General features: G+C 39.1%; 1 protein-coding gene across 8 annotated transcripts in view; it reads right to left on the bottom strand.

Annotated features, from left to right (window-relative positions):
- Nucleotides 1-24137, bottom strand: part of magi2a (membrane associated guanylate kinase, WW and PDZ domain containing 2a) — a 243837-nt gene that overhangs the window by 187899 nt on the left and 31801 nt on the right. For 5 of the 8 annotated variants that reach the window (XM_046072263.1, XM_046072264.1, XM_046072260.1 and 2 more), the window contains exon 1: nt 6074-6570. The exons of 1 other annotated variant lie outside the window; for it this stretch is intronic. In XM_046072263.1, the coding sequence (XP_045928219.1) occupies nt 6074-6374 (301 nt within the window). In that variant the 5' untranslated portion in view covers nt 6375-6570. Of the gene's footprint in view, nt 1-6073; nt 6572-21365; nt 21446-24137 lie in introns of those variants that run through there. 2 more of the 8 variants (XM_046072265.1, XM_046072266.1) reach the window with 2 other exon arrangements.

Here is a 24137-nt window from a genome sequence, read left to right on the forward strand (position 1 = left end):
TAAACAGGTGAAAAGGCTGTTGCAATAATCCAGGCGTGATGAGATGAAGGCGTGTAAAATGGTCTCGGTGTCCTTAAAAGTTAACATAGATCGAATTTTTGCTATATTTCTAAGTTGATAAAAACATGATTGAACAAGCTTTGTGGTGTGCTGCTCGAAATTTAAATTACTATCAAACCAAACACCAAGGTTCTTTGCCACAGGCTTAATGTGATTTACTAGGGAACCAGCAGATGGCAGTATTTGATTTGCCATCTGCTGGGACCCGATGACCAGGATTTCTGTTTTGTCTGAGTTCAGCTGGAGGAAATTATTTGACATCCATTTTTTAACTTCACAAAGGCAGTTGTTAAGTGAACTCAGCATTCCAGGGTCTGTGGATCTGACGGGCAAGTATATTTGTGTGTCATCAGCATAGATGGCTTCCTTGACACCTCTTTCAAACCATCCATCTTCTCTGTCTAAAATGTGCACCTGGTGGTCCTCAAACGAGTGTCCTCTGTCCTTCAGATGTAAGTAAACTGTGGAGTCTTGACCTGAGGAGTTGGCCCTTCTGAGTTGAGCCATGCGTTTGTGTAGTGGTTGTTTAGTCTCCCCATTGTACAGGTCTGTGCATTCCTTACTGCATTGGACCGCATACACTAGATTGCTTTTCTTGTGCTTGGGGGTGCGGTCTTTGGGATGTACCAGCATCTGTCTTAGTGTGTTCTGGGGTTTAACACGGGTTTAAAAAAACCAAACCCAAGAACCCAAGATAAGGGGGTCTACCCATTTTGTGGTTTAGATATGAGGATGTGTTGATTTTAAATACTGCAGGGATGAAAAGTACAAGAAGAAACAGGCACAATGTGCTGGTTAAATTAGCTGTAGGCTGCAGACTCTTACTGCAGTTGAGAAGTAGCACATCTCACAATTCTGCATCATATGCATGCTACTTATCGGTGTTATTTTTTTTCCTGCCAGTCGGAGGTGGATGAGATATACAGGTGCACATATACATACATGCATACGTGTACACATGTACACAGTGCGATGGAGCATAGTGCAAAGGACACTGTAATAAATAAGTATTATGTGCAGGTATTATGTACTTGAGGTCGATGGATTTTGTATAGAGTATATACAATACACAATATGAACGGTATGAACAGCACTGAAATAGAGAACGAGAGAATGATGAATAAATAATAAGTGGTAACCAGTAAACAGGTGGCTGATTAGAGGCAGAGTTACTGGGTTATTGCACAGGAATTGTTGCACAGTAGTTTTATAATGACTTTGACAAAGATTAAATGGCAGTGGGTCCTGTCTGACCGAGTTTAAAGCAAGTCTATCAGTGCTCTTAGAGGGTTAAAAATTCCAACTTTGACTGTAGCAACCAGGCATAGTCTGTGTTACTGGCTGACTAATTTTTAGTTTCAGATTGCCTGTATCGACCTTTACTGGCACCAAATCTACCGGGACCACGTTAGCCACAGGAAGTGGTCTCAGCCCGTTCCTTGCATTATCCATAATGTCTTGCTCTAATGAGAATTCACTGTGTCTCTGGGAATGTAATTTTGTTGCATTCATTATGTTTCGTTATGTTCTCTTACATAACCATCAGTGTTTTGTGGAGATCCTAATTACAGAGCAGGCCTGATTGATGGTGGCAATCCAATCTAATTCTCACCTCTCTAATAAAAAACACAATATTGTGTGTGTGCATGTTAAAGTCATATTACAGTGTGTGGGAAATGAAGTGCTTCGATGCATAAACATGGTGCATGATCACTTTAACTGAAGAACCCTGAAAGTGTGAATCATGACGTGGCTTTATTAATTACAGAGGAGATCATAATGAAAGTTGGCAATCCAGACAGGATAGCACTATTACAGTTGTGCCATTAGTGAAGCAGTGAACCAGTGCAGAAGAGAACTTGATGTATTATTAAAAAAAAAGGCCATGAACAACCTTTGGAAATCAACCATGCGTGTAAAGTGGTCAGTGACACTGTTCTTTGGCTAGAGGCTAAAGCACAATTTCTGACTGTTTTATTCGGACATAGCAGGCCCATTGTAACCCAGTATCTAGAAGGTTCAAGGTTTAATTCCTCACAGTTTGTCTATTTGAACAGACGTTACGCAAAAAGACAGTTCAAATTCCTGAAATGTCTTTAAAAGAGCATAATGTCCTCAAATGGAAACATTACTAGTGCACAGGCGAGTAACCCAGGGTCACTTCACACCAAGCAGCTGCTCACTGTGAGCAAAGGTTTTCTTTACAGCTGAGTTTGATCAGTCTTCCCCTAAACTCAACACTGTTGATGTCGACAAACAGTGCTCAGAATTTAAAAGAGCGTTACCCCATCATTATTCCTGGATGTTATTTTCTCCTTTAATCATGTGTGCTTATGAATGTAATAATTTTTCATGTGCACCCAAGACTGGATGCGTAAATTACATTTTTATGCTTACAATCATGAGCACTAGCAGCTCTGACAATAACCTGTATTTATCTAAATCTAAGAACCCATGCCTAAGTGATTTCTAAAAAAACTGTGGGAAAACAACATTAAGCGCAAGCACAATGGAGAACAAGCTCTGCTGATAAAGCAAGGTAAAACAGACAGAAAATGTGAGCATGCTTTTAATTCAAACTCAACACTGTCTGTATGTGCTTTTGACAATAAATGTTTTCCAATATTGTATAACACTTTTATTGTAAGGTATCAGGAAGTCTTGAGGAATAGTCACTGGCATTATCTTAGGTACAAAAAGTTATTAAGCCGATGTAAATCCAGCAATTTGGGAAAAACTTCATTATACATACTAATCAAGGTTGCAACACCTTTTCATGTGTCGTTGCGGTGGATTATATGAAAAGGATCAGTCAGTGTCATCATGCAAATGTGAAAGCGGCTAACACCGGAAGATAACATCAGACAAACAAGGGGACAGCCTGAATATTTTTGTTTAGGATTATTTTCACTATTGATTAATCTGCTGATTATGTTCTCAGTAATTGACAGTATTTCAATACTTTCTTTACCAAAAGGATTCAACAGTAAAAAATAAATAAATAACACAGCAAGACTGATAAATTGCCATTCCAATATTATCGGCTGATATAAGCTAAATGCAGATAAATCGGAATCAGTGTTTATAACAGCCGACAAAAGCCGATAAATTAAAAAAAGAAATGGAGAGTTGGAAGACGGATCCTTACACCATGTTAGGAGTGTTGTCATTGCATAGTTTGTCAACCTGAGGGCATTCTGCAACTCCCCTATTGGGAACACATGTGTTTGGAACCAAAACCCACCACAAAACACAGCAATCAGCTGGCATAATGAGCTGTACTTTTGTTCAAATTACTATTTATAACAATAAAAAAAAGTTTATTTTCAAATTGCATTATGTATGTTATCATGGTGAGGTCTTGTAATTACACAAAACAAATGTTAGGGATAATCTTTGCTTACATTATGTTTTTCTGAAAAGAAGGGGAAAAAGAATATTGGTCGATATATATATATATATATATGAATATCGGACAATCCGTATCAGGCTTCAAGATCCCATGTTTAATCCAGCAAATCCTCTCATTTGAGAAGCTGAAACCAGAGAACTTTTGTTAAAAAATTCAGATTTATTGATGATCTAGTTTATGTTGATTAACTAGCTATGTTTTTGCAGTAATAATTGACCTGTCTGAGAAGAGACCCACCAACTACATGACAACACCCTGCTATGCTACATTCATATAGCTATTAGCAGTGTCTGTGTGCTTCTACATCTAACTACAGTACCTGAATTCTTCCATTTGAAATAAAGTTTTCAGATGTAGTCTGTGACTCTAGAGCATCCAGAAAAACTGGCTCTAAAACCAATAAAAATGAGTTACAAACAAACGACATACCGTGAATATTTTAAATTACACACTCTGTTGAAAGACTGTTTTATAGCAGCAGAGCAAGTGGACATGTATCATCAGCCAGGCCTGGTTGACTGCGATAATACTGTACTGTGCTCTTTGTGTCTCTCTCTCCTCAATAAGGAATCTACTGAAACAGATTATAGGCGTTAATGTGGTGCTGATAAGTGATAAATATGTGTTATTGGACACACTGCTGTAAGGACACTGCAAAGTGTTTTCCCTCCATAATATTTACTTAATGTAGACATCAACCATATTAAAAACAACTTGACACTGTAAACAACCAATGGAGCAAACACGAGCAGAGCAACGGGAGACTATCAATCAATTCGGCAATCACTAAAGGGATATAAATATTTCATGGGGAAAAAAGTTACAAATTAGTTTGATAAAGGCTTGGCTGCCTTTTGAGTAAATCCCTGGTGGGATGCTGAACACACACATACACCGTCACACACATTCAAACACACAGGCTAAGACTTTGATCCAAAGCCTCTTACAGGGTTCTTCTGATTTTTCACCCCAAATTGAGAGCCCACAGATCCTCCCCTCAGCTCACAATGCAAGACACCCAGTGTCATTAGCTGCAAGGATCAAAGACACAGGCGGCCAGAGAAGTGTGTCCGTGACATAAGATCGCCACATCCAGTGGACAAAGTTGACAAGCGCTGATGGAGTTTGGAGTTGGCGCAAGTAAGGCAAATTTACATGAGCTGTGCTGTTTTTAAATGTGAGAGTCAACATGGGTGTTCTATGAAGTCTTTGGAGAGCACAATCTTCCAAGCCTCCAGTGAAACCGTAACACTCACTTAGGCAATCCACTGCAATTCCCTCTCGGAGAAAAAAAAACAACTGTAATATTCCTGAGGGGACTTCTACTGTGTCTGTGGCATTCAATAACTGTGACCTTATGATACCTAATGGTATTTTTCATTTCCCATGACACCCACTATAATGTTGAAATAGGTACTTTGGGATTTGTTCTAATATTTATACAATATCCTTTCTAAATCCAATTTAGCCCACTCAATGTAGCAGAAATTGGATAATAAATATGGAATACTTAAATGTCTGCTTTGCCCCCAAAAAATGATGTGATTCAAAGGTTAAATAGCGAATGTAGAGCAATTTTCTCTCCTTTAAGAAAGAAAGCAAACTCACAACTACAAGTACTCCAAAGGTTACACATCCACATACAGTATCACAGACATTTTTACATCTAGGCCTGCAACTAACACTATTCAATCTCAATTGTTTTCTTGATTAATCGTTTGTGTCAGAAAATAGTAAAAGAAAATGTCCAAGTAGATGTATTCAAACTTCTTGTTTTGGCTGAGCAACAGTCCCGAACCCAAATATATTCAGTTTGCTATCACAGAAGACTAAGAAAATCATCAAATCTTCACATCAATGCAAAAATGATTAATACTAATAAAATAAATGCTAAATGACTGTCAATTGACTAATCAACAGATCGACTAACTGTTTCACCTCAATATACCTAATACAATTACAAAACATTTACATGTAAAATATGTCAAATGTGTCAGTGAAACTTGATATTGATTTTTAATAACTATACATTTGTGTTTGTGTGAAACAGACTTGGTTTGGAACAATTTTAATGGAGAAGTGCAATCCAACATAATCTTATCCAACATCTAATCTAATGTAGTGTTTCCTGTGCTACTGGACATTACATTTAGAGGTATTACAGTGAATACATTGAACATGATATTACATGTTTGTTATTATTAGTTATGTGCAAAGCTGAAACCATACTGGAATTACGTGCAACACTGGAGTATATATTTTCTGACTGCCCCAAATGTTAACACACCCCCTTGAAAGCTACACCAGTTTCAAACACATAGCAACAGGACCCTACCAACACAGCTAAAACAGCGTTTTACAACGACTGAATGTTAATTTATGAGTAGAGAAAAGAAAAAAGCACCAAAAAAGTAAATTTTCTTTACATGGTTTGTTTATAGCACCGTGCATTTGGGAGACTGTTTAAGAGACAATAGTACGGCTGTCAAAACACAAAAGGGTGTCAAAAAGCTAACGGTTTTTTTTTTTTTCCAAAGATGTCGGGGGGGAAAAACATCTACGAAATGCGGGAAAGTTGGTGTGAAAGCTGGAAAACCTCACCTTGTTTGACACACTTGAGTCGGACGGGGTCTTTGCTGTGTTTGACCACAGCATGGACGTCCCTGGTGGTGAGTCCAGCCACCGGGGTATCATTGACTTCCAGCAGGAGTTCATCCTGGCAGAGTTTGCCGCTGTGGCAGACAGCTCTGCCCGGGAGAAGCTCGCCGATAACCGGGAACTGTCCATTCTCTGCGCCGCCCTTCAACTCCAGCCCCAGCTCCCCCTCCTCATTCCTGCAAAGGACACTCTCGTGGACTTTGTTAGTCCAGTGGTTCTTCCTCTTCTTCAGGCTCTTGGACATGGCTCAAACAAGGGAAAATCACATGAGTGCGGCCGTGGAAGAAGTTTTATCGCTCTTTGAAGTGCCCCAGTGTCACCGCAACACTGTAATGTGTCCAGTTTCAATAGTAAACGCCAGTTGTATCCATGTCAGCGCACGCACACACACGCACAGCAGCTGGATCATCAGTCTGCCTTTGCCTTAACTGAGAGCTGCTCAACTTGTGATGCCTTCGCGCGCTGTCTGAACGATCGGAATTGACATGTGCGGGGTACAAAAAAACGATCTAGTGACGAAATAAAGCAGAACTTGAGCTGACACTTTGTGTTAGAGAAAACATGAAAGCTATTTAACAACTAACGATCCTTATCATTTAAATATATACATTAAAAAACTAACTTTGTTTGACCATATATCCATAAAATGTATACAGGCATTTCCAATTCACTACCATCACCTGCAGACATTAAATCACTTTGATAAGTTTGATTTTGCTGTTCTACTACTTTAAAGAGCCTTTTGGCCTGTGCTATAGCCTATAAATGTGTCATTTAAATAAATAAATAAATAGATAAATTAATCAATACAATTTTACATTATCATTAATTTTTCACTTTCTAATGCGCTACATATTATTCTGGGCAAGTTAGTTTCTACAATAAGACTGCCAAATGTATCAAATGTATCAAGGATATGTGTTTACAACTTCCAAACTTCGACGTTTACAAGTTTACGAGGGGCACCTGAAGGCCTCATCCAGCTCCGACCAACCCAACTGACCCGGATGTGAAGGCTGTGGAGGAGGAGAGAGGCAAGCCTTTTCCCAAACCCAGCTTTCCATGGAAAAAAAAGAAAAGAAAAGAAAAGCGAGAGAGGGAGAGAGACAGAGAGGCAGAGTAGCGGTATTTCCACTGGCATGGCAGCAGAGCAGCAATAATATTTCTTTTTTTTTCATACCACAAATATGTCTCTTCTTTGCTAACACTTCAAATGCTACAGTTTGTAAAAGAAGTGAGAACTATCTACTACTCAGGAAGAATTAGAACATAACACTTTGTATGACATGAATTAGGTGTAAGCTTCAACTTACTCAACTCGTGATTGCTTTTTCCCGGTCATTTCTTTCCCCTTGTAAGTGGGACAACATCATTTACAGTCTATTTTGGGTTGGACAAGGACCCACAAAGGTCACTTGATTCAAACGCTTTATTCCAGAGATGTCTTTAAAACATATTTTAATCATTTTTTAAAACATCTATCCTCAGGTGAATTTGACAGCAAAAGATTTGATTCCCTTGAACACCCTCAAGGTCTCTGGTGACTATGAAGCGTTTGTATTTTTATGAAACACTTTCAAGGGCAGTTTTTGCCTCAGCTGAGCTTTTTTCCTCATTAATGACATTCAGATTTCACAAGCATATTTTTATGATACACACACTCAGTTTGCAGTAATAGTTTTGTCATTTGCCAGAAGAAGCGGCTCTAAAAGGAATAATCCCCTTGTGTTTATCTCAAACTAGAGGAAAGGGACGTAAAGCGAACAGAGAATTGACTGAGTATAATCCACCTTCAAAGAAATGTGTGTTGTGGGTATTTTACTTTACAGGTTTGACGTCTTTAAAACTTCAAATCTGTTTGGTGAAACCTCTTCTAGCATCTCTTCTTACTCAGCTTATATTCAGTAATGATAGTTTGCTTTACTGCCATAATTGTATAGATATACAATGATAATAGCTATAATACATTGCAGAGTTATCTGTCCTGGCGAGTTAATCCTTTTTGAGCCTTAAAATCTTGTTTTTCTCATAATCACTGAAAGATTCCGGTAATGACTTGAGATAAGCGCACTTGTTTCCCACACAGAGAGATTTCTTCTTGAGTCATTTATTCTGCCTTGTTCAAAGATGTTTATAGAAAATTCCCAAACTTGTTGAGGTTTATTATCATTATTTTTCATGTTATTAAGGTCTAAATGCTGCTTCAAATCTCCACACAGACAGAAACACAATCAGGTGGAGTGATACTGGGTTCTTTATAGTGCTGGGTTTTAAACAACAATACATTCTGGGTGCTGACTGAAATATGTCCATAGCATGGAGCAGTGGTTTCCAAACCGACCTGGGGTCAGGGCCCTCTAAGGGGGTCCCAAGATGAATGAAAAACATATTTCATATTTCATGCTTTACCAAAGTTCATTCATAACTTCGGTACAGTAGTTTGAGACTCAACATAATCTCAATTCAAGGTCTCTATTTACTATACTTTTCCGGAGCTACCATCAACATGTGTTGGCCTTCAGCAGCAAGAAGTTGAGAGTTGGTTGAAAAGAGTAGAACTTTGGTCACATATTAACAGTTGAAAGAGTTGAAAGACAAAACAAAAACAGTTTAAAGCTCCAGAAAAAGCTAGTAAGCGGACAATGAGTTACGAATATTGCGTCAAAATTCGGTTATGTTTTTTGACTTTCTGAGATTTGCTCTTTTCTTGTACAACACTGCACACACTCATCTCTTTCTGCTTAAAATTCTTCAAAGGCAACAATCTGACCTGTGATGGGAGGTCACAAGTAGACATTACTTCATTTAAAATGGACAGAAATCAAAAGAAGTTTCCACTGGAATATAGTTTGGAAAACTGTCAATTACATAAAGTTGATATTGAATTCGATTCATTGGCTTGTTTACTGTTTGATCAGATAGTTCTTTATTAAAAGGAGAAAACTTTCCTTTCAAGGATTTTTTATTCATTCAAAGCTTTGTATTTAACACTTAAGCAAAGTTTTATATATCTTGTTGTTGAAAAAAAGTATCCAAACATCTTTATATTCTCCAAAGCAAGGTATCATGTAGGCACAAAAATCCTCAGTCTCTTATTAATTTAGTTTTTGTTGACTAGGAAGAAGTAAAATGTAAAGGCATAGTTTGACATTTAGTGGAATAGTTTTAATTCTTTCTGGGAGTTAGACGAGAAGATTTATACCACTCCCACATCTGTACGCTAAAATTGAAGCTGAAGCTAAGGAAATGGTTAGCTTAATTTAGCATAAAAACTGGAAACAGGGGAAAACAGCTAGTGTATGAAACCCAAAGTGTAAAAACAATTTGTGGTTTACGGATAAAAAAAAAAGTGTTTGCTTTGGTTAAAGCCAGGCTAGCTGCCGTCTGTCTCCTGTATTTATGCTAAACTAAGCTAACCAGCTGCTGGATGGGACTTCATGTTTCCTACATACAATCTAACTCTTAACAAAGTGAATAATAATAATTTCTCAAAATGCTGAACTAATTCTTTGTGTATTCAGTGCAAAAATACTGGAATACACCTGTCAACTAACCACCATGTGCATGTATGTAAATTCTAAACTCCCGCCAGGTTGCTAAAAAAAAAAAAAAATCCCTGGGAAAAAAAATCAGTGCCCTCAATTGTAGCTATGGCACTGCCTGTGTGAGTCTATGAGCAGACTTTTCTAAACGCCTCAAAACAAAAGAAGAATAGGCAGACATCAAAAAGACAGAGTTGAGAGACAAAGATCCACTTCTACACCGCGTTGCAATCAATTTCTCCTCAAAAACTATTTTGCTGTCCTTGAGTCACGATTACAACAAAGCGACAGACAATGCATCATTTTCTCCTCCCCGGGATTTGGGAAAGTGCCTCTGCATTCCAGCGGTGGGGAGCGCTGCAGACTCAGAGTGAAAATTAAAAAAAGGAGTAAGAAAGCGAAAGAGAAGGGGAGTTTAACAAGGGCAGGAACTCAGTGTTTGGACAAGGAGAGGAATGCTCTGCGCGTGGCAGAATAAGTGCCGGGGAGGAGAAGAGAACATCAGCAGTGCAGGGAGAGAAAGGACTGGAAAAACAGTGTGGGATTAAACTGTGCGAGATATGCTGGGTGGGCTCGGGGCCTGGCGCAGCGAGCCCATAAGCGTGGGTTGATGAGAATTTGTTTCATGACTATTAACATAATGTCTATGTTTAGAGAACAACATTTTCACAATTTCTGTTCATATAGCTGTAATTTTTTTTTCCTTGGAAACGTGACACACAGTGCACACACAGCAGCTTCAGTTCCTTTCTGCACATTCATATTGCAGGAAATCACTCCGTTCAGCCATCAGTCACATCTACATGACCAGATGGGAGTTCATTGGCTCAGCCAGTGATGCTGCCCCTGGGATTGCTACACTGCTCTGCTACATGATGTAATGGTTATGACAGGCCTCATTGCAGGATAATTAAAGCTGGTCAGGAATAAAGCGAAATTGCCTGATGATCCGCTTCCGCTGCCAATGACAGTGGAGTTTATTATGCACTTTGTTTGAGCGAACGCTGCCATTCCAGCTCCAGCAAAGTCATTGTTGCCGATTTGGCTGCTTGTTTTACAGTGTCGCACTTGATACAGGCTTGAATGATTGAACAGAAGCTGCTCTTTCCAAGCAGACAGTGTGGTCAGTTTGTCTTATTCAGGCCATTGCACCTCAAGCAGTTGACCTGTTTATTTAACTGCCATCTGCTCGACCTTGCAGCCCAAGAAAGGTCTAGTTCGTTACTCTGTATTTCCCTTTGTTTGACCCCCGAGGATGAGAGATGTGCTGCTGAACCTGATATACTGCCAACACAATCTCTGGCTTAGCTAGAACTGGCAGAGAAAGATTGGGGGCACTGTACAGTGTGAGAAAGTGGGGAGGCAAAAGAGAGTACGTGGCAAAGAACCCATCCATTCATGGCCCAGACATTCATTCCTTCATTCTTGGGCTTTTCTTCATGGTTTGGGCAAGGCTCTTTAATTCTGATCAAGCACAATCTTAATGCTACAGCATGAAATGATATTTAAATTGTTGTCAGTTTGGGGAGGAACAGCATGCACAAAACCAGGTCCATAAAGAAAGAGTTTTAGGAGTTTGGTGTGGAAGAACTTGACTGGCTTGCACCTAACCCCCTATCTCAACCGCATGCAACACAAGTAGAAAGAACTGGAACGCCGACTACAAGCCAGGCCTCATCACCCCACATAGGTGGTGGACTTCTCTAATGCTTATGTGGCTGTTGGGAGCAAATTCTTGCAGTGGGATTCTAAAAAATTGTTAAAAGTGTTTATAGTAGCAGATTAATGCCCAAAGGTTTGGAATTACATGTTTAGCAATCACACATGGGTGTCATGGTCGAGTGTCCACATTCTTTTGGCCATGTAATATATATATTTTTTTTTCTTTCTTTTTCCTTTTATTTTCTTAAGAACAACTTATTCATTGAGATGTGTTCAGTGGAGAAGAAGTACTCTGATCCTTAAGTAAAAAAATTAAAATTAAAAAAAAAAAACTCCATTACAAGTAAAAGTCCTCCATTCAAAGTCCCACTTAAGTAAAAGTATTAGCAGCAGCTAAATATCCTTCAAATATCAAAAGTACTTTTTCTACAGACAATTGGCCAATGGGCTGTACTAGTTTACTGTTGGTCAGGATGGAGCTAGTTAGTTTAGTCCAGTGGTTCACAATCTAGGGCTCGGGCCCCTTCAAAGCCTCACCAGATAAATCTGAGGGGTCGTGAGACGAGGAATGGAAGAGGAAGTTCTGACAGTCAAATCTGTTTTAATTTGTTTTTTGTGAATTATTGGATAAGTTAAACAGTTACCTAAATGAAAAAAATGGGATGCTTAGAGGGGGACTGTATCTTTGAAGTGTGACCAGGAGTCTAAACTACACACTGATTTTATGTAAGTGAAAGTTTAATTTATAAGCAGTAAAACATAACCTTGCACAATTCAATACATTGATGGGTTTTGATTAGCCACAGCCTTAATTGGTCTGGTATGACCTGTAGCTTCTGGTGGCTAATGTTAGCTCAAATTATCACTTTAGGTAGATGTGGTAGTGGCTCTTCTTTAGTTGCAGTACAGTTGCACAATGTTTCAGCAGTTTCACCATTATCTCACAGTTGTCACTTGTGGCCCCAGTGTCTGGACGTGACTTGCTTTAAATCATACAGACTACAAACAAGGAATCTGCCAGTGTAATGAAATACTTTCAATTGCTTCCTGTGAAATGTACCTTTTAACATTATCTGTTTATGAGATATGTTAAACTGCAAAAGTATATATATATATATATATATATATATATATATATATATATATATCTATATCTCAATATATATATAAACATGCTTTTATAATTTTTTCTTTTCACAGCAAATGGTATCCAGTTACCATTTTTAAAAATCTGTACAGTATGAACACCCACCCTAGATAATGCAAAGGATAGTGGCATACATACGGTATCCTGGCTAATGTCAACAGCACAGTATCTTTGTAATGTGTATGTTTCAAAAACTTTTTATGTGAAGAATTCTGCCTCAAAATAAAGTGCAAAGCCTCTGTGTAGTTACAATAAAGGTTGTGTCCTCCTGTGCAGCGCCACCGTAGGGCCCCCTGCTGCTTTTGGTCCACTGATGAATCAGGCTGTGTGCACCTAATAACACTACCCAAGAACCTCAGGGTGAAATTCAGGGCTTCTGCCTACCACATTTGATTTGATTGCCCTCTGCATGATTATAATCATGTTTTACCTTCAGTTGTGGCCACTGTTTTGATTGTCTCCTCTTGACTCTGCTGCCTGATTTTTAATTTAACTTTCTTTCTGCTTTCACAGCAAATGATTTACGCTGAATTCTGGTGCAGTCTCGGTTTGGCTGTCAGGAAACCACCACTTCACAAGTCCTGTTCTCTCCACCAACATTCAACATCCCTCCCCGGCTGCCCCCCCATCTCTTCCACCCTATCAGCTCAGACGGATAAGTACCTTTTCCCATGCTGAGGGCTTTTAACTGCCTCGAAGCCTGGAAATAGTCCCACCGCTCACTCCTGCAAAACCAGGCCCTGCTTCCCTCTCTCACTGGGGGAAAGTTACATTCACACTATCGCAGTCAGTCATCTGTCTCCAAGAGTCGGTCCTCACAGCGTCCATCATCCATCAGAGGCGGAGCAATGACACCATTGCCTTGCAATCAACAGCTTGACAGCTTGATAGACTTTCACAAGCCACCTCTCATATCCCGTCACATATCTGACAAACCAGCCGAGACAGGTGATCAAACTAGAAGATAGCAGCTTTCAGTCTGTTAGAGATTACGTCTGAAATTTTCTCAAATAGAATTGGTGAGGTCCTTATAAAATGCAACTTTATCTTTTCATAAAATTGGTACAGTTGTTAAATATTAACGGAGTTATGTGTTTTGGGTTGGTGGATGGATGGGAGAATGAAACCGATGACATGTTGATTGGATGTTCTTCAACAGCTGGAATATGCTGTATCTCAGTCTTTATGGGACATGGTGTTTTTGGTTTTTTTAGCCCTCAGGAAAAGCATACACACATACTCCCCTATTACTACTAAATACTATTTACAAAGAGGCTGTTGTTTGTGTAGATATTGCTATGTAGATAAAATTAATATAGTGTAAATATTTTTAGCATTTTCTGTCATCATCTTAGATGCAACTCCGATAATACTTGTACATAAATTGGGACATTGAGAGCTTTATTCCAAAACACAGGTCAATTCTTTTTTGTGCAGCAGAATCATCACTTCTTTGAAGTATAACGTGTGCAGCTTCTGGTCGGATTTACCAGAGCATTAGTTATTCTGCTCGCTACCTTTTCCAATCTGCACATGCATTTATACATAATGTTCCTTATCACTGCCTGACATGTGGGCACATTTATGCTGTCAGACATATGACTAGTGTTATGAAACCTTGGCACAAAAAATATTGTCCTCAAGTGACTGTAGGTCTCTGCATTACTGCTATTTATATCTGCACCATATACACAGGGATATACAGCAGCCCACTCTTATTTAAGTTAATCATATGTGAAATAAAAGCTCCGATGACAAGTTAGCTGAAACACATCCTTCTGTGAGTCCTTTATGTCTTACATGTAATATCTGGTTTCAACCGTCAGATGTTTTTTTAATACCTGATTCATTCTCTTTTTTATCTAACACATCCCTTTCTCCAAATCCATCAACTGCTATATTTGGAATGCTACCATCAAATATTATTGTATCTGACCTTCAGAGAAAATCTGTAATATTCATCTTTTAGCTCAGCAGTTTAATACTCAGGAACTGGACAGACACCGTTTCTTTAAAATGTGGATACAAGACGTGATGCCTCTCCTGCAAAAATTAGATACACTTTCCAAGGCGTGCTTTTTTTTGTAGGGTAGCTGTCTGCATCTGTGGCCTGAGGGAAGAAGGGTGTAGCATGAGTTGAGAGGGTGGCTAGGATTTTATAGTATTTGCTCTGCGGGTGGTGGCGGTGTCAATGAGGGCTGGCAGGTTGGGAATGGGAAGATAAATTTTTTACAAAATTGTATTTTAAGGAGCTTGTTTCCATTGGTGAGAGTACAGGAGGACGGGTTCGATGATACTACGGTACAAGAGAAGCAGGAGGTGTGGTTTGACTGAGAGAGTCCTGAGTTTACGTATGACAAAGTGTCTTTGTTGGCAGCGTCTGTGATGTCGTGATCAAAACTTAGTTTATTGTCCAAAATGATGCCAATGTACCTTAAGCTGTCAATGGTTTCTACTGGCTGGCCGTGGATGGAGATGGGGGAGAGAGAGAGTGAAGAGTTTATGGCGTGTGTCCAGGATGAGGTCCTTTGTTTTGGTGACTTTGAGGAGGAGGTGACTGTCTGCACCCACACTCCTATGACGTGAGGTGTGTCATATGTTGGTTTTAATGGTTTATAATTGCATGAGCATAGGCCTATACATAGTGTATCTATATAAAGTATAATGCAGAATCCAGTATTTTGTTTTGCTTTGTATTTCTCCTCTTAGTCTGGAGTTGGGAGGAGTGGGTGGAGGAAAAGTCCATCCTGCCTAACCCCATTACTGACAAGACAAGATTCAGATACAGCACTTCAATGTCTAACCTGCAGTCTGGATTCTGAGTAGATATTTTGGCAGTCTCACACTCATTTTATGAAAAACGTTTGTGATACATTTGATCGAAAGACCTAGAGGCATCTAAAAAGTTTCAAGTGGAATTGCAACAAATGTCAAAGATTATGGCAATAATTCATATGTCTGTGCCATGATTATCATTTGTGAAGACAAACAATTATAAGCTACCTGCAATAGGATACTTGGTGGCTACATTGTTATTAATTTTACCTTAACCTTACATTTGTCTTCTATGGCAGGAACTAACAGCACTTTCCCTTTCATTGTCTCTCTATGCAGACATATCCTGACAACTCTGCGATAGAGAAGTAAACATATCAAAAGGAGTTTAGGATTTAAATCTAGGTGTTAAACTATAGAAATACACAATTAATGAGAAATAATCATAGACAAACCAATTAAGTTGCAAAGTGGGAGGAGTTATCTTGGCTTCAGGAAGTAAAAGTCCCATTTATTTTCACCATAGACAATGTTGACTCACAGTTTGCTTTTACAACTTTGATTAGCACGCAGTTCTGTCATTAGTAAAAATGTCTGACAACGGTGTTTGAAAATATCTGGTTCTTTAGAAAGAGATACAAGCCTGTGCACAAAAAAACTGCAAGAGAGAAGTGAGCCGCCATTCCCAAGGTGCAAATTGCATTTTTTGGAATTGCAAAAGTTCAAAAAATAGTCTATTAGTACTTGATGAAGTATTTTAGTGTTCTCTAGACCAACACAAAAATCACACACATGATTAATACAAAGCCGTAATTACAAACCACTACAGTTCAATTAAAAATATATTTAGGAAACTTACCAAGCATTTTATGAGATTTTTATGGATTTTAATACAGTCCTACAAAAGGAACATTCTAACTTTAAATACTTTTACATGTGTAAACACACATCTCTTCTTTAACAGACACACTTGACTGTGGGTGTTTCACCACAGCGTTACATAATCCCAATTTTAAATCGGGAAATCAGCAATGTTCTTTAATCCACCACGCAAACACCAGAGCGCCATGGGTTAGGACTTGAAGCACCCTTACAACTGCTGAGACAGAGGGGCCATCCAGGGTTCAAGCAGTGGGCTGAGAGGTCAGGTATCGCCTGCAGTAAGCGGCACAGACGACACCAACTGGCACCTCTGTGAAGGCAAGAGGATTAAGAGAGCAAAGTTGATCTCAATGTTTAGAAAATACCAACAGAGCAGGGTTGAAGAGGTCAGCGGAGCTTTCAGTATCCTTCTAATTAATATTCAGGCCTTGGGAATATACTAAGCTAGTGCCCCTTAGCCCTTCTTAGTCCTGGTCTGTCGAGAGGAGTTTGGGTTTAAAGACAGATGTATTTGCTTCCAGCTAAGGGACTCTGAGCTTTGTTCTGCTGCTGAATGATTGGGCAACCTCGGGCGAGCTTGTCCTAGAGGCCTTTTCGTTATTCTGTTCACAACGCCCCATCTAAAGACCCTCATTGATCAGCGGCTCCTTAAGATCCTCTCTTCTCGTTTAGTGAGGAGCAACTGTTACATCACTGTCACAGAAAATGGATAAATGGTCATCTGATTTATGAGGGACTGGATGGGTCACAGTTAGTGTGTTCCGTATCTTATAAATGTTTATCTTTATATATCGTATTTTAAGGGTAGATTCAAAAAATAAAGTTTGTGGAAATGATTTGTGTTGCAAAGACGGCCATGGTGGCTATAAGTACTCAGGCAAAGAGCTTGCTTCAAAGCTTTCAAATGCTTCTCATGGCCTTAATCAGTGGATGGAGTATGCTTAGTTGGTTCTGTTGTTAATCGTGTGATTTCAGCATGAAAGTGACAACAGGTGGTTGCATATAAAGCATTTCTGATGGAGGTTTTAATCATGTGACTTGAAAACATATATAAGATTTAAACATAGTATCTAGCACTTTTCTACCTTAATGTACAAAGCACTTTGAAATGTTGCCTTTCATTCACACACACAAACTGATAGCTGCAGAGTAACTTGGGGTTCAGTGTCTTGTTAAAGAACCGGGGAGAGAACCATCAACCCCTGCAATTAATGGACAACCCAATCTACCTCCTGAGCCACAGCCGCCCCAACGATGTGGCTGACAGGGGTGAAGTGGACCTTTTGCAAAGATGTCTTTTGGCTAAAATACTATATCCATGTTTAATAATAAACCTTTGAGCTCAACTAGTGGATTGGCGTGCCTTCTGATACTTTAAGACTCCATACAGCATATAATTATTCAATAAGGAGGACATTAGGACAAATGCCTTGAAACAACTATTTAGTTATTGACAATGAGGAAGAAACAAAAAGGCTTTAAGCACTTAATCCTAATGGATCATTGGAGTAGCTGATTGGTTTGTATACTGTACATAATTTCACCAATGTATGTAAAAAATTGATGTGCACCAATTTAAAACAACTGAGCAAATTCCAATTGCAAAGAGAGCTCAGGAAAATTTTCAGTAAGTGGACCTTGTGCTAGCACTCCACTTGTGTTAGTGTGATATTGAATGACTCAAGTTAGTTATATCTGAAAGCAATGAAATGGTCTCACATATTCATATTTTTATTTTGTTTAAAGAAAGCAAAAAACACTGACCTTCAGAAAGGGCCTTTTCACAGCAGACACTTTCACTGATACACATTAACTACTTAACTACTACACTACTAATAACATTAACATAAACAATGTGTTCTATTCAAGTGTCCCAGTAAGCCATAACATATTATATACACCTGTGCTTTTCCTACTGTGACATGTCAAAATCATCTTAAAGCCTATTGCTGGGATGGATTTGGCTGCAGTATTTTCACACCCTTTAATTGCTATTTTATGTAGAATGAGTTAGCCAAATGATTTGTACTAGATTTTCCAAAAAAAAATGCCTAAGCATGAGGTATCGCTATGCAATCTGTACACCCATGCTGCTTCATGAACTCACCTGAAGGTTATGTTCTCTACAAAAATGAGAATCTCCACCTCTGATATCAACTAAGGCCTTTTGACTTACTACCATGACCTACAAAACTCCAAACCACATCCTCTCCAAACTTGCCACATTAATCAATTGCCTTATATTTATTCATCACCCTGCTCCCATTCTCCCTTAAGCATTTTTGACAAGGTTGCACCTAGCACACTGCACTCCACTGTACGCACCTGCTCTGTCATGTAGATGCACCCACAACTTAATTATTCATCCCCAATTTATCCATTAACGGCAGCCTACACTGCAATTCACTGACTCCAGTCAATAAATATTCTCTTTGCTAAGATTAGAAGATTTTGCGTGACATAGATATTAAATCAAGTTATTGTTCCATCTATGTCATGCTACAATTTCTGACAGTGAAGGGAAACGGAGAGGGAAAAGGAGAGAGGGAGAGAGGGTGAGGTACATGAATGCTAACTTAAACGAATGCTTCAGTTCAACAGTGACCCCTGCTGTAGAGTGCAGACTGGTTTACCTTCAATAAGGGCAGGCTGCTTAGAGGTTTCTTAAGTTCAAAAGGGCGAGGGTTTGTGCGTTATCAAAGTGGCCACTTTGCTGAAATAATCAGAGTGGTTTGTTAAGCAGAAACTGCATCTTCTCCTGTGTGGTCATATGAGAGGGCCCACACCTGTTCTATGGAGTCCCAAGTGTGCCACCAGAAAAAATTTAAATTAAAAATAAAAAAATCAGTGCAGATTTGATACAGAGAACAAAAAGAGGTGGCGGAGCTTTCAACTGCAAGGTGAAAATGCCATGTGTTTTACAAGCCCGCATACCATCACTAATCACTACACAAACTGTTTTCATGTATTTAAGGCTTTCTCCCATTACTTTCCATGAGCTTGATGAAGCGCTGAACTGCTCGTCACTGTTAATAAAAGATCATCATCTGTTTATGGCTTGAGTGTGCAATCATGACTGTTAACACTTGTTGCTCATCTTTATAAAGTAACTGAAAAAAATTCAAATGTAATTTTAACTTTCACACACCAACTTTTTCCTGAGCATTCAAGCGACAACTCTCTTCAAAGAGACTTTTGTTTGTTCTGCAGTAAGTCATGTTTGGTGGTATGGCTCTGTTCTGGGACCTCCCTGCCCTTCCAATTCCCAAGTGGAAAGCCAGGGAGAGCACACCTCCGTGCCCATCAATGTGCATACATGGAAAGCCTGAGGCAAAAAGGGCAGCAGCACCCCCCCTCAGGGTACAGAACAGAGCAGGCATCAGTAACAACAGAAATTACATTGATTAGTCAGTCACAGCCTAAAAGGAGGAGCTGGGGTGGCGGCGGGTTGCAAAGTGGCTTGCAGAGGAAGCAGCAACGCTAGGCAGGCTAAAGCAGCTTAAATAAGGCACCTTGTATGGAATTTGCCAATGAATGATAAGAGGGGAATCAGCTGAGCCTTTAACTGATGTGCTGGGATTGTGAGCTGAGCTTGACTTCATTGCCTGCCTGAACTAACGCTATGCTCGACTCATATTTTGTGCTTTTATTTGGAGACGGCGTTCCCAATTTAAAGATGGAGGAGCTCTGCTTGGCAAAATTAATGATCTTATAATTTCTGTTTTTACTTAAGTTTTAATGCATAATTTAAATGCTATTTCAATTAATCAACTCATAATTAGATTTTTAAATGTATACATGTTCTATAGAATTTTAATTAAAAAACAAAATAATGTAGGTGGCGCAATACAGACTTGCCTTTCTCTGCCAGTGCATGTCAGTGTGGTCACCTCCAGAGTATGTCAGGAATTCAGTGAATGGAATCCACTCACCCAGGACACGTAATCCAGCCCTAATCACTCACCTTGACCATTTGTCTGAGTGACAGGTGTAATCTTTGTTCAAGGTTGGTAGTCTGCTGGTTTTGGAAGATGGAGTGGGGGTTGTAGCAGGTATCCATGCCATACCATAGGGGCCAGTTCCTCTGGAGTCTCCCCTAAGTCCAAGCCCATACAGCTGCAGCCTTGTCAGGGCTTGCAGCATGCTTTATGCCTCCCCGTTGCAGGGAAGAGTAATCACTGGTTCTGCAGCAGCGGTGAAGATTTAGAAGTCCTCTTACCTTCAGCCCAAACCGTCAGTCACTCAGAATAGAGTAGCTGCCTGGAGACTGCCAGTGGAAGTATACATCATCTACCTATCATATCCTCCCTCTTGCTGCTAACCACTATTACGCCTTATGAATCAATGTGTCAGAAGGAAATATTCGTGAAAGGCAATTAAAATAACTAAGAGATCCATCAACCATAAACACAAGTTGACAAGATTACCATCTTAATGAATATTTATCACAAGTAATGGCAAGATCAAAAGGAGCACAGGCAGACCTCTCACAGAGCTGTGTAAAGGCTCCGTGTTTGTTCAGTGATGAATTTGTTAAATGATAAGAATGATGGTTTTAACAGGCACCCGGGGGCTTGTGGGTAGATATGGCTGCAGGTGGAGAAAGGGGTTGAAGTGTTCAGGGGAGATTTGACTAACTCCTGCAGGCTCTAATATATTTATGAATAATGCCCTAAAGCTGATGAAGATTTTCTAAAGGCTATGTCATGCAGATAAAACAGAGCAAACTGTGTTTAAAGTACTTAACCATGACTCCAAGTAACGTAGAGTAGTCCTCAGAACTCCTCATATGAGGATATTTTAAGAAAAAAACCCAAATCAAAAGAAACTTGAAAGGTGCCTGTTATGTTCAAAACTTTCAATCAATTTTGAGAAAGTATTATCTTTGGTAAGGTGTGTTCATTTGGTTTCATAAGTGGGGGACATAATTCGTTAAAAAGAAAAAAAGAAAAATTAACTAAACTAAAACAATTTCTGCTTTAAATCACATTTAGTTCCATTGTTAGATAATGTATTGTCAGCTTTTCTAAAAAGAGAGCACTGTCCTTGACTACCTTATCTTTGATTGTTATGCAATTCCAGGATCTTTTTAGGATAATATTAGCTGTAAATCAAAATTAATATATTTATAATATTATTTTATATTATAATTAATGTTAATTTTATTAATATTGTCATTATTGTTTTTATTATTATTTACCCCAAACCAGCCAGAGGAGGTTCTCACCTCTGAACAGTGTGCCAAATTCTCGGTTGTGTCCCCAACATCCTTCACCAATCAGAGGCTTAGGGCAGCAGGAATGTTGCCTGGGAGGTGAAACACAGGGTAAAAAAAATTAATAAGACTTGTTGCTGGTCGTAAAGCTTATTGCTGCAAATGCGACCTTGATGAGCATATGAACATTTTTATCAACTCAGATCTCAGCATCTCATCCGGATTATGGCAGCTATAAAAGTACACTGTGATTTTAGCAAGTAATTAAAACTCAAACTGTAAAAATTAATGAAATGCTGTCCTTGTTTGGACTTAATCACCAGGGGAGAGTTCAATCTCAAAACCTTTGGCACCGGTTTGCAACGTTTTTGGATTGGATGACATGTTTCCTTGCAACGTTTTGCATCTGGCTTCGAGGTATGTTTTCTTCTGTTTGGTGGGCGTGTCACAGGTGTCACCCAATCAGCTGCGACAAGTTTGTAAACACAACAGTGTTAAAAAGGCGGGAAAATGCAGTGCACTGACATACACAACAGGGTGTTCAGGGAACCACTGTTTCCGTTGAAAAAAACGTTTTGCTACGTTTTGTCGGCGCTGAACTCGCCCAGGGTGCCAGAAATGTACTTATTTAAAGGGGCACTCCACCAATTTTACACATTAAGTTCAGTTTATTCATCTCAAGGATTACTATTAAACTGGTGAAAACAGTTGTATAATGTCTTCTGTAGCTCTGAAGGAGCTTTCTAAAGTTTTTCCAACTCTCTGCTAGGCCTTGGAGGCTGCAAAGTTATAATATAAAACCCTTGTTACAAATTTACAAAGTTGTGTTATATTACAAACTGTAAAAGTGGGCATTGAACACATCCACAAAATATGCTATCAAGTTGCATTTTGGGAAATGTAGGATCCAGTGGTTTTGGAGTTTGACCCATACTGGAAACTAAAAGTCGGAATATCTCGGCCTCTGCTGCATCAGTTTTGACCATTCTTTTTAAATCTGTCTCTTGAGATTTAACTGTATAGACGTACTAAACAAAATTGATGGAGCACTACCCCTTTCATAAGGGCCACTACCACATTCACATTTTTCTTTTCACAACATGCATTTGTGCTTATTGTGGACAGGAGTGTCTGACAATGTAGCACATGCCATTGTTCAGCTAACTCTGAAATATCAAATGTCAAAAATGCTTAGCAGTACTTGAACACACCATCTAGCAGATTTTTCTAATTCACCTGCATTACCTCATACTGTAAAGTAAGATTAAAATAAACATGACAATGCAAATGATTTACCCACACATTTAAGTGTAAACCCACCACAACTAAGTTGCTCATCTTTTAATTTATGGTCAACATTTTTATTCTGGTTTTATGGAATTGTTAAAATAATTAATTGTTATAGTATAAATGTTGCAGAAGTAAACCTCAGTAATTATGTCCAACCTACAGTATGTAATAGAAAGGTATTTTGGAGGAATTAAAATGTAAATAATGTTTAAATTAAATATAAATTGCCTATCTGAATGTGTATTTGATTTTTCTTTATAATGGTGGTTGTTTCATTATGGTGATAAGGTCAGAGTTCAGCCACCACTACATCACTGGCTGTATGTAAAACATCTCCAGTATGTTAAATGAGTTTAGGAAGTGGCACAGACAGGAAATGGAGTGAGACAGATGTCAGACTTTTACAAAGTCCATTAAAAGTATCATTAAATTTGCATATGACCCAGGACGGAAGGTTGTTAAAGTTTAGCAGATAATTTGGACATTCGATAGAGTCGAATCCCAATGTTTTCATTCAAGGCTAAACTCTGCCATCAGCATTCAGACAGGATGAGTTATTGCCTTGTCTTGCCCGATCCTTGGGTGTCAACCAAATTAAAATTCTGGTCAGAGTGGAGGACATATAACAAGTGCCTGCAAGGTAGTAAGGAAGGAAAACTTAAAACCAAAAATGTGTGCACCGGGGAACGGTTAAAGGCAAACAATTCAGGGCTTTGCAGCCGATTTTGGATAATTTGTGGATGGGAAATGGCACTAAGGATCGGGGGTGAGGCTTTGGAGGTGATACACTGGGCGAGAAGGATGGTATAAAGTTGGGTGAAGTGAGGACAGAGCCAATAAGGTTCCTACAAGGACCCTCATTACTTCAGTGCCATCACCCTCCTAAAATGGGCTCCTGTGCTGACTGTCTGTATCCTCTCTTATCCAGTCAAGTTGATATGTGAGTGAGAGGGAGCAGATAGCCTTCCGTGCTCTCCATCTGGCTGCAGACACACACTTTATGTTTACCAATGAGCTTGCCGAGGAGATGGCGTCATTCAGGGCGACAGGTAAGGGTGATGTACACTGCAAGTTGTCAGTTTCAGTCTGTTTTTTCAGTTTCAATTCCATGAATTGAGATGAGGAGAGTGGGGACGGGACTGAAACATTCTCCTTAAAGTTGTTAGTGACCTGTCTTGTTAGTGGGGTTTCATGAGCAGCTTTGGCACCGGTGCTGTTATTTGTTGCATTCTGTATGTTGCTGTATGTTACTCATGCTACCACTTCTGGATCAACGGAGGATCAGAGGCATGGCTCTATTTGCGTATTTTGTACAGATGCTCTTACCTCTAAATCTAATTATGTGAGCAGTTAAAATAAATGCATGAATACATATTTACACATTTGTATTTTCTTCTGCACACTGGACATTAAGAATTAATTTAATGTAATCTAATTCAGTAATTGTGGAACAGCTGAAACAATTAAAGAGACTATATAAAAAATGTCTGTGTT

This window comes from Micropterus dolomieu, linkage group LG16 (assembly GCF_021292245.1).
Source record: "Micropterus dolomieu isolate WLL.071019.BEF.003 ecotype Adirondacks linkage group LG16, ASM2129224v1, whole genome shotgun sequence".
Classification (NCBI taxonomy): Eukaryota; Metazoa; Chordata; class Actinopteri; order Centrarchiformes; family Centrarchidae; genus Micropterus; species Micropterus dolomieu.